General features: G+C 37.3%; 1 protein-coding gene across 1 annotated transcript in view; it reads left to right on the top strand.

Moving 5' to 3' along the window:
• The window catches only part of LOC126297771 (chondroitin sulfate synthase 2), a 97,593-nt gene extending 85,692 nt beyond the window's left edge, over nucleotides 1-11,901 (top strand). Inside the window, exon 9 of the mRNA XM_049988947.1 lies at nucleotides 11,340-11,901. Coding sequence (XP_049844904.1) covers nucleotides 11,340-11,674 — 335 coding nt within the window. The 3' untranslated portion in view covers nucleotides 11,675-11,901. The remainder of the gene's footprint in view (nucleotides 1-11,339) is intronic.
• The last annotated feature ends 201 nt before the right edge of the window (nucleotides 11,902-12,102 follow it).

Genomic DNA, 12,102 nt, shown 5'->3' with positions numbered 1-12,102 from the left:
CTGTACATAAATGTTTGGCAGATAACAACTAAGTGACTGTTTTTAGAAGAGACAATTTTGTACATGAGGGTGACATTGTTAGAAACTTGTTACAAAATGTGGAGAGACGTGCAGATGATCAGTGCCACATGCAAAGATTGGTAGCTGACTGTAAACATAAATAAATATACTAGACTCTTGCTAATCTGGCCATTCCTGGGTACATATGGGTGCCAGATTAGTGGAAGTGCCAGATTATTGAGTGTCTGAAATTTATTTTATTCATCTATTTTGTTTTTTATTTATTTTGAAAACATAGGAGATATAGTGTACGGTTCTTTATTAAACCGAGGGATACAATTTAAAAACATAGAGGATATATTTTATTAAATTTTAAAATACATCAATTTTCAAAGAAAACTTTGCCCTTGAGTGTATACTGTACATAATTATATAGTTCTATTACTCACTTTGAAACATGTCCCTAATTTTTAACTGTTGCAATGATGATAGGTGATGGTGGCATGCTTTATCATGCAACCACTTTACAAGCATTACATCGGTACTGCATGTATCTGGTTGTTTCATAATGTACTCCAGGAAGACCTCGGCAGCTTCAGCACCAGCAGTGTGAGAAATCTTCATGCTCTCTCCTCCTGTGTCTTCTTCTTCTTCATCACTTTCATCATTACTTTCTTGCACGCTTTTGATTATTTCTTCATCTGTTAAAGTTTGGTCCATGGGCTGAATTAGGGCTGTCACATTGGTTGGCAGAAAGAGTGCTTGTACATGTATACCATTGGACTTTAGAGAAACATCTGAAGGATGACTGGGAGCATTGTCAATTATAAGGATAGCTTTCAGTGGAAGATTTTTCTTTAGCTCTTTTCTCACTGCTGGTACAAACATTTCATGGAACTACAGAGAGAATATTTGTCTGTCCATCCACACTTTCTTCTGAGCACAATACTGCACTGGTATAGTATTTATGTCAGTGTGTTGAAAACAATGGGAATTTTCCAGTCATCATAAGCGGTAGTACATGACTCCCATTTGCATTACAACATGCCATTAATGTTACGCCCTGTTTCTGTTGCTTGTAACCATAAGCTTCCTTCTCGTCCTTAGCAACTAATGTTTTTGAAGGGAGCATCTTGTAAAAATCCTGTTTCATCAGCATTATACAAAGCATCAGCAGTTAAATCATCTTCTTCTATAATCTTCCGTATCTTGCTTACAGACTCACCCCCATCCTTATAGTGAGCTGAGAGACTTTCCCCAGTGACTGTCAGCTGCTGAATGCCATGTCATTTTTTACAGTTTGATAGCCAACCTTCGCTCTCTGCAAAACATGTTACTACTGCCAAGTTTTCGTTAAATGCAGCTGCTTTTTACTTTATAATTGGCCACTGACTGGAATTCCTTTACTGCGTTGTTGTATGAACCATCTATAAACAGCTATGTCCAGTTCTTCATTCTCACTCTTTTGCAGAACCTTCCATTTTCCCAACTCAGTATCCATTTGTGTTGAGTCGAATAACATCTTTCTTTTTAATGTCATAAACAGTAGCTCGTCCAACACTGAACTCAGCAGCAATGACTTTCTGCGAAGAACCTTGATTTAACTTATTTGAAATTTTGAGTTTCTGTTTGAGGTCTAGCATAATGTGTTTCCTTTTAAAAGACATGATTCAGCTGCAATTTTAAATACAGTATATAAAGTGTTGTTTAACTAAGTATTGTTGTGCATGATAATTCATTGTGCACATGTTTTTGGATGTGTGCCGGATTACTGAGAGGCTGGACTACTGAGGGCCAGATTAGCGAGAGTCTATTGTATAATGTAATGCATTTAAATTTATGCAAGGATCTGATATTGTGTGAAAGCATGATCAGTGATCAGTCACTGAAATCATAAACAATCTTCAAGTATCTAAGAGTTTCCAACCAGAGAAATTTAAGATGGAATAACCACATAAATCAAGTCATGGGAGTGGTAGATGCTAGTATTGGAAGAATCCTGAGGAAGTATAATTTGCACACAAGACATTCATTCAACCAATTATGAGTATTGTTTGTCAGTTTGGGATTCTTACCAAGTTGGATTAATGGAAGAAATACACAGGATTCGAAGAAGAACTGCACAATTTGTCTTGGATTTGTTTAGTCAATTCAGTATCACGGAAGTGCTGTGAGTGTCACACAGAAGCTCAGCAGATTGCAATAGGAGACATTGCAAGTGTGATGGTGTGCATCAAGGAAAGCCTTATTCCCAAAATTCTGATCGCATGCATTACAGAATGAGTCAAGAAACATACTAGTTTCTCCACCATACATATGACATAATTATCACGATGCTAAATTTAGAGAAATTTGCACCCATATAAAAGCGTACCAGCAGTCTTGTTTCTTTTGTGCCATACAATTACACAGTTAGTGTATCTTGCCCCCCTGATGCTAAATGTGGAGTAATGGAGAGCTGTGAGTCTAAGTTGAACATTATAGTCGAATGAAGAATGAGTTGTGAAGTAGGACAACAGCAAAACATACAAGACGTGATGCAGGAACTTCCTTATTTGAAACACTTGCCACACAGTAGCTGTTGCTCATTGTTGTGTGGGATGGAGCGAATTTGTGCGTGTGCATGTGCACGTGCGTGCACGATATATATCTCCGAAGGTTGGTTCAGCAGCAGTCATGCAGTGGACGACGAGAGAGGAATGTGCATCCGCTGTGGCGACATTCTTTTCAAATGGCCAGTCATCGCAACCCAGTGTGCATTTGGGGAACAGTTTAATATCACACCTGCAGGTCATGTTCCTGATCAAAATTCTATTGTTATGTGGGTGGACACATTTATGGATACTGGTAGTGTGCAGAAAAAGAAAGCAGGACCTTCAAGAACCACCCGGACACCAGGAAATTTCGAGAAAGTAAAGCTGGTAATTTTGAATTCTCTCAAATGATTTGGACACAAACATGTAGGTGCTCTTGCAATTTTTGATCACACAGTGAGACAAATTCTTCATGAAGAGTTAAAATTTCATCCATATAAACTGGCAGTAGTGTGCATACTTAATCAGTGTGATTTTCTTTCACGAAAAAATGCATGTGAAGTCTTGATCGAAAACCTTCCTTATGATGTCCTTGTCTTCAGCGACGTTTTGCATGAACCCCCGAGAACTTAATGAGTAGCCCCTGCATACAGAACATGTGACTATTTGGTGTGCATTAAATACAATTGGCATTATTAGCCCATGGTTTTTCAAAGAGAATAATAGGGCAGTTACAGTCACTTTTTAGCATTGTGTCATGATGACTGAGTAATTTTTTTGTTCCTGAACTTGAAGAAATGGATATGGGGACTGTTTGGCTCCAGAAAGACAGCACCATGGCTCGTATGACACAAACATCAATGACATTCTTGCATGAACACAACCCCGACTGTCTCATGTCTTTGAATGTCAATTTTCAGTGGCCAGCACACTCACCAAATTTAACCCACCTGTGACTTTTTCTTATGGGATTATCTTAAATCCTTGGTGTGCACCAGTCGTCAACAGACCCTGGGTGAGCTGTGCGACAATATTTGTGCTGCTATTGCCAACATAGATGCAGACATGTTGGACAAAGTGGACTGAAACTACCAATTTACACTCTCCAAATGCAATGGGCAGAATGGAGGCCACCTTCTAGATATCATTTTCAAAATAAATAAAACTTTAAATGTACCTCTATGTAAAGAAAAGGAAATTAAATTGATATCACCAATGCTTCCTGTTTTATGATTTTTTTTTTTTTTAAATAAGGAAATTCTCGTGTTGCACGCTGTACTTTATGCATAAGCACAGTGGAGGGAAGAGGAATGTGCTTGAGTATTGAGGCAGTATCTAAATTTAATCTGAAGTGCATCAGAGGTATTTGAGCACAGGAGAAGAATGAAAGAGAGCAGTCACTACTAACCATCCAAAATGTGTGTTATATGCCCTAGGAAAACTTGTTAATTTATATATTTGTGAAACAGGTCTAATTTTATGCTATACATTTAACTTTTCCCAAGAGAAGATTTTTAAAAAATTGTATCCATCCATGAATCTTAAGTAGCAAGAAAAATACAAAATTTGTTAATTTATTTACAATTGCCTCTACATCCGTGTAAGACTAGAAAAAATTGGCTTGCGTGTGATTTAATTTTCTTTATTATGTTACTTCAGTATGTACTTCTTACTGAACAGAAAAAGGAGAAAAGGATACAAAAATTAGATGATATCTAGGAGGTTCAACATTGTTCTCACAATTTTTTCCACCAATCCCACAAGGTTCAGTGAATAAATGTTTATGACTGTGAAGTACTGTGGATGCAGGGGCATTACTGTACAATGATTGTGACAGGTAGTTATGACTGCATATAGCAATACAATACTTAATGCAGGAAAGACAATTTGGTTGTGCTTATTGCGCAACCGAAGTTGTGTAACCATCCAGGACACCGCTACAGCTACCTATAACTTAACAATCTCTCAATGCTGCTGAAGTAACTGTACCAATCATTGCTCTCTGAAATGAAGAAGTTGGTTGCAATTGGTTTTGTTGTTGCTCTCATGTCACTAAGTTAGTGTGTTTATTCAGTGCTCCTCTGTTCAGCTATTCATAATGCTCTACACTATTTCACTATAACTGTATCCCAGTTTACATTTAAAACCTCAGAGTTGAACATATTATGTAACAAATATAATCAGTGTATTATGTTGATTCTTATCAAAAGATGCTCATCTGAATTATCAACACTCAAATGTTTAGAAGGTTATATTTAGTAATCTTGCATCTTTTCTAGAAAGTAAGGGAAGGCATATAATGATCAAATACAGAAGAGTCCATTCTCATATGAAAATGTAAGTGCACTTTTCCCAACTGATTGTGAATTCATGGTATGGTGAAATTCTTCTAGTGTGTGGTTTAGTTTGTGAGCATTCATCTCAAAATACTCTGCTAATCAATGTACTAAAACATAAACTGATGAGCCAAAACATTGAGACCACTGCCCATCTGCAATTGAATGCCATCTCGTGGTGTTGCACGCATGTCAAGCTGTAAGAAAAATATATATTCGAATGGGCAATCATTCCAGCAACAATACATGTTGCAGTTTTGAAATTCACTGCCATAAGTGACTTTGAAAACAGGCAGATTGTTACGACCAGGTGCCTGGTAATGAATATATCAGAAATAGAGAAGCTGATTGGCTGTTTGCGTACTACTGTTGTGAGCATCTATGGAAAGAAGTTGAATGACAGTGAAACCACACATAATAACAAGGTGTTGGATGTCCATGCATCATCACAGGATGTGGAGGTTGGAGGCTTGTCTACTATGTAAAGCAACATAGGCAATGATCTGTGGCAGATCTGATGACAGAGTACAGTGCTGATGCAAGCACATGTGTTCTGAAGTGCACACTGTTGAACACAGTACACTGCAGTATTCAACACCTACATCTTCCCATGTTGATCCGATGACAATGGAATGGACCCAGGATAATTGAAATGGGACCATAGATTAATGGAAACATGTTGCCTGTTCGGATGAACTGCATTTCCTGCTGCACCAGGTCAGTGGTCATGTCCAGATACATCATCATACTTGTGAATGGCTGCTCGAAATATGTACTTCTTCACAGTTGCAGGTAAGTGAGGGCAGTATTACTATGGGGGACATTCATCTGGGCTTCCATGGGGCCTGTGGGTAGTAACCAAAGCCACCATGACAGTTGTGGATTATGTGAACATTATTTGCAGACCTTCATCCCCTCATGCTTGATCTTTTCCCCAATGTGGATGGCTTCTTGCAGCAAGCCACCTGTCCCTGTCATAAGCCCATAATTGTGCTACAATGGTTTTAGGAACACGATTGTGAACTCACATTGATGTAATGCATCAGATTCATGTGATCTGAACCCAGTGGAACATGTGGGATTCTATTGGGCATACGTCCTGTTCCCACGAACCACCATCCTGTAATTTACGGGTTCTGCATGACCTGTGCATAGACATCTAGCACCATGTGCCTTCAGAATCCATGCCACTTAGATTAACTGCTGTATTGCATTCCAAAGATGGCCCAACACACTAATAAGCAAATGATCTTGATGCTTTGGCTTATCAGTTTAGATATGTGTTGGTAATCATCTGGAAGTACTTATAATTATCATACATAAGGTACTTCAAAAGGAAACAGACATACTGAAAGATGATACCATGGGCCATTCTGAAGGAAAACCTGCAATACAAACTATAGTTTCTCATTAACTCCTGAGACATGTAGACAAATACTTTTTTCCTAATATGAGCATCTGTGTATATACTTCATTAATGTGCACACAGGCTTTTAAACACAAGCAAGAAATCCTTTACTTGTTTGCACATTGTGTTTGTGGCAAACCAAATGAACTTTAATCAGATTGAGAAATGCTGTATGTTTGTCAGGCACACAATACTGTCAGCACAACCAATCTGTGAGATAAGAGAGAAGTCTCATTACATACAGTATCACTGGTTATTGCAAAAATCTTCCAGTCCTTGTTTTAAAAGAACATACTTCAAATATACCAGAAACAGATTCTACAAAAACTGAAGATGCCATGTTGTGATAAAGATGGTTGTCCACTACACTTAGATAGATAAAATGGTTGCCAGGCATACTGAACAGCATTTTAGGTTACAAACGTCACCTAAAATTATTATCCACCATAGTTTAGGAGTCACCTGTTTGTCCATTTAAGTGTCCAAAATAACAAAAATTATGAGTTTCAACAAGCCTGCTGATAATGAAATGTGTGTTTATTTGAAGGTTTGTGTTCAGAATGGTCATCTCTTTATACATGCCTTTTCCTACTGGATCATTCTGTAGCCCATTTCTCAGTTATAGATAACTGACATCAATTATTATCTTATATTAGGGGGACTGGAAAGTAATGTCATTTTTATACATTACATTAAAACAGATGAATCATTAACATAGTTTTATTTTTAGCCAGCAATGTAATCACCTTCATTATTCAGTACCTTTTGCCATCTAGTGTGGAAATTTTCAATGCCAGATTGATAAAAATCAATTGGGTTTTGAGGAAAATATGTGAAGGGCTTATTTCAATAGTGGTACAAGTCAATTACCTCCACTTTTCTGCCTATAATGATTCTGAAATTAATGATCAAAATAAAAAAAAAGAAAGAAAGGTTTATCTCTAGCAAGAAGCCATATGCTTGAATATTTCTGGTATCTCAACTGCAGATTTTTCAGCACTCATTTAACTTTAGGACTCTGGACTTGTACCACTATTGAAATAAGCCCTTCATATGGAGGTGGCATTTTGGATCTCATCCACAGTTTCACATTTTCTTGCCACTTAGAAAGTATTGTAGCAATCACAATAAATGAAAATCTGATGGCCCAATATCGGGCAGGTATGATGGGTGAGGCAGTACCTCCCACCCCAATTCATTAATTGTTTTTCCTGGGTTCGTCTTGTGCAGTGCCAATCTATTATTGTTTTGCAGAATAACACCTTTTCTGTTGAAAATCACTGAGCATATTTCAGTTGAAGATCGATTTACTCGATCCAGTTGTTGACAGTAAAGTTCTTCTTTCACTGTTGATCCAGCTTTCAGCACTTCAAAACAAACAACCCTTTGAATACTCCACCAAACACACAAAAGTGCCTTTTTAGGGAGTAAACCTGGACTAGTTGTACATTGTGGTAATTCATTCAGAGAGAGCCACTGCCTTTCGCATTTTAGATTATCATACATGACCTATTTTTCATCTCCAGTGAACAAGCAATTTTAAAAAATAGAAAAAAGAAAAAGAAAAAAAGCTTTCGTATTGTGCTGCTGAAGCAATAATTGTATGTGGTGTATCAGTTAGCATTGTTTGCCTTTACCAATATGCTGCAAGTGTTCTTGTATGCACAACCAAGGTTGGTTAAGAGCGTTTAACATTCCATTGATTCCAGAATGAGATTTTCACTCTGCAGCGGAGTGTGCGCTGACATGAAACTTCCTGGCAGATTAAAACTGTGTGCCCGACCAAGACTCAAACTCGAGACCTTTGCCTTTCGCGGGCAAGTGCTCTACCATCTGAGCTACCGAAGCACGACTCACGCCCGGTACTCACAGCTTTACTTCTGCCAGTACCTCGTCTCCTACCTTCCAAACTTTACAGAAGCTCTCCTGCGAACCGCTTTGGTAGCTCAGATGGTAGAGCACTTGCCCGTGAAAGGCAAAGGCCCCGAGTTCGAGTCTCGGTCGGGCACACAGTTTTAATCTGCCAGGAAGTTTCATTCCATCGATTGTCTGACCGGATTTGCTTCCACTTCTGCCCTTAATATGTCATTGTCTAAAGTTGTTGGTCTTTCCCCTTGTCAGATTTTTCAGCACTCATTTAACTTTAGGACTCTCAATATGAAGAAAAATGGACTTGTACATATAAACATTACCAGATTTGAATTTAGAAAACCACCTTTGGTATTTACAAATGTCTTGGATAAACATCACAAATGTTTTGTGGTAGCAACTGTTGTATTACTACCCTTGTGAAACTCAAAAAGCATAGACTGCTGTATTTTTACGTCTTCAGGTATTTGCGTGATCATTTCACCATAAACTGCACAAAAATTTAAGATTTAAATATTTACAAGGGAAAAAAGTCAATCAAACTGTAAAATGTCTATGCAATGACTTTGAAGTACACAATGAGGTGATAAATGATAAACGAATATTGACATGTGCAAAAATGATATTAGTAGCTGATGACTTATTATATGACTTTTAACACATATGTGACAGCAGAAATTTTTTTGGCTTGGTCCATTGATATTAATGATTGTTTTTGTTGGTATATGTTGAACAATAATGTAAGTAAATTCCAACATGATCTGTGCAATACTTGCGTTTATATGGCTTTCAAAAGTAGTCTGTGTTTTGTTCAAATCAAGACATTAGAAGATCCGACCATTATGAAATTATTTGTTTTGGATAGGGTCAACATTTGATACAAAAAATTAAACACCACTCAAAGCAGTATGTGTAAAAGTAGTGCCAAAAATGTTTATATGTTATGATTAGTTTTTTGTTTCTGGGATGCTAAAGGGTGAAACAATAATTGGCAAATATTATGCAAGTCTTCTGGGAAATCTGAAGGCAATATACACAAGAAGTGTCTTAGATTTCACTAAGACATTTTACTTGCCCACAAAGATGCATGGCACTGCGAGAAGTGGTAAGGATGAATAACAGGAACATCCACTTTATTCAGCAAATTTGGTATTTATTCCAACACCTAAACAATTTTATGGCTGGTAAATGTCAAATGAAGAGATTGTTGCAGTTATAAGTGGGTGTTTTGCAGACTTTCCATGACTGCCTCGTTGAAGTAACGTTGGACAAAATACACCAAGTAACGATAAGACACTGAACTTGCATTTGGGAGAAGCAAGATTCCAGTCCTCATCCAGATTTAGGTTTTCTCTTATTCTTCAAAACTGATAAATTCCAAGGCCAGGATGATTCACTTGCAAAGGATACACCAGATATCATAGCCCATTCTCACCATATATGAGGTTGTGGTCTGTCTCTGATAACCTTATCATATACAAGAGTTCAAACCCTAAGCTTTCTTCTTTCCTGTTTCGGACAAAATTGCATTGCCCTAAACAGGATTACATGAAAGAAGTTGTGGATTTTCACCTAAAAACAGTCTTTAGTGTCAGACTATGAAATTTTATCCTTGCCATGTAGCAGGAATTTGCTACATTTGAAAAGAAGTAATTGTAAAATGCATTTAATAAGTTAACAGAACAACTAAATTTATTATTATGATTAATGTCTTCAAAATCTACAGTAACATAAAACAATTGTCATAATTTCTGAGGTTTATTTGCCATGATTGATCAGTAGTGTATTTAGAAGTTTCCAATTAAGTTGACAATTTCCATTTTGTGTGCAGTATTTTAATGACTGCCAGTTGAGGAGTTACTTGATTAAGAAATAGCGACACAGGTCATGGAAACTGACAGTGGCCAGGAGAGTGATGCACTGACCAATGCCCCTCTGTATCCACATCCTATGGGATGAGGATGACCAGTCAGTACCATTGGGCCTACATAGCCTTTTTGGACTCTATCTGTGTGTGTGTCTGAACAGCAACTGTTGCATAAGAAATGTTTTATAGCCTGTTGTATTGCATTCACACAGACAAATCCACAAGCTATGTTTCTGCAGAGCAACGTCTATCCACATGTAACGAGAAATGTACAAGCCTATTCTGAATAATGGAGGGAAACACCAATTCCCTGGAATGCACATTACATCTGCTATATCACACATCAAAATAACTGGGATATATTTAGTCAGCAACTTGTTTTTTAACCCTTTAACTGCTCTGGATGTGTTAACGCATGCGCCTTTGTACCTGTCCCTGTGTGCTTTGAACATGTTTACTTGCGCCACCAGTCCTTCTACCTGGTACTCTGAACATGTCTATGCGTAGACACATTCAGAGTACCAGGTAGAAGGACTGGTGGCACAAGTAAACACGTTCAGAGCACACAGGGACAAGTACAAAGGTGCATGCGTTAACACGTCTAGAGCAGTTAAAGGGTTAATTGTCCACCATCGACTGTTGTTGGTACTTTGTGGACTCATATAAAACTGTGTAGAGGGAGATCGCCCTGGGAACAAATCCAGCCCCCACCCCTTTTGATTCCATGCTACAATTGTTAGAGGATGAATTCTCAGAGTTTTTTTATTTATTATTATTTATTGGTTTCAGGCAAAACCCATTTCACCAAATTCATATTCTCAAAGTTGTAGATCATCTACAGTCCTGTGTCCTTATTTTTTCTGTGTTGACATGTACCTAATTTGTGATATAAATTTCATTTGTGTGAGACACATCCTTCTTGACATTGCAATTTTTACAGAAGTTAATGTATTCACAAATACAATAAGTGGTTGCCTGACTGTCAAATCCTAATTGTCTTAAATAACAGGGGTCTTATTGTGGTTATTAGGCATCTGTTTTCTTAAAATTATTTTTCTCACAATATTTTAGAGAGAATATGTGCGAGTAAAATTCTTGTTGGTAATGTGGTGAGCAGTTTAGTGGCTTCAGTCTGTCAAGGTGTAGAAAATTTTCCTTGTGTTGCCATGTGCAAATTTTTAATCTACAGCATAGACTGCAGTTTTGAGTTTGGTTATATTTGCAATGCTTTTACCGTACTAAAACTCACATGCCGATGTTTGTAATATGTCAGTCACTGTTTCGTAAATTCTTTAAAAGCTAACCTTTTGTTTTTTATATTGCAGTTCGCAGACAAGTGGAACATATCATTCCAACTGTGCAAAATGATCGTGATATCAACTCACTTGTAACTACGAGAAATCGTACTTTCGTTGGATCAGATTTTAGTTACGGCTGTTCTATAAATTCATTGTATTCTATGTTTGTTTGTGCAAGCAATTGTCATGTTCTTCGTGCTGTGGAGCCTGGCCTCAGAATCAGGCACAGAGAAAGAAACTGTTCAGTACTTTATGGATTACAGCTATTGCAGGATTGTGAGCAGCAGAGAGCTTTTAATTTAGGACATAGGAGCCAATTAGCACATGCTATACTCGAATATAAGACAGGGCACACATTATAAAGCATACTATTTTTTATATATTCTTGTATGTATAAAGGCTTGTGATATGAATATGTGTAAAAGAGTTAATGGATGTTGTTGAACAGAACTTGGATGCTGCTTTTTGCTTGACAAAACATAATCTGTTGCAAGACTTTAAGTTTGACTGCCTGGTAGTGTTTTCAGAATTATTTACTTTATTGTATTACTAATTAGCAGCATAGAATAATTAATACATTTTTTCTTTCTCTGTGGTGTGTGAATGCATTGTTCCTAACTACGCAGACTTCTGTCTGACTACAAAATTTATAGTTACTTGCAGAATATGTGCTGATGACTGTGATTATATACACACTTTTGCAGTCCATGCTTTGAAAATATAATCAATTATTAAATGACCAAAAGCTAAAAGTTTAAAAGTGTACATTAGATGGAAAGTTAGACATGAA

The sequence above is a fragment of the Schistocerca gregaria genome, chromosome X (genome assembly GCF_023897955.1).
Source record: "Schistocerca gregaria isolate iqSchGreg1 chromosome X, iqSchGreg1.2, whole genome shotgun sequence".
NCBI lineage: Eukaryota > Metazoa > Arthropoda > Insecta > Orthoptera > Acrididae > Schistocerca > Schistocerca gregaria.
The sequence above is the reverse complement of the archived record's forward strand: the minus strand, read 5'-3'. Positions and strand labels throughout refer to the sequence as shown.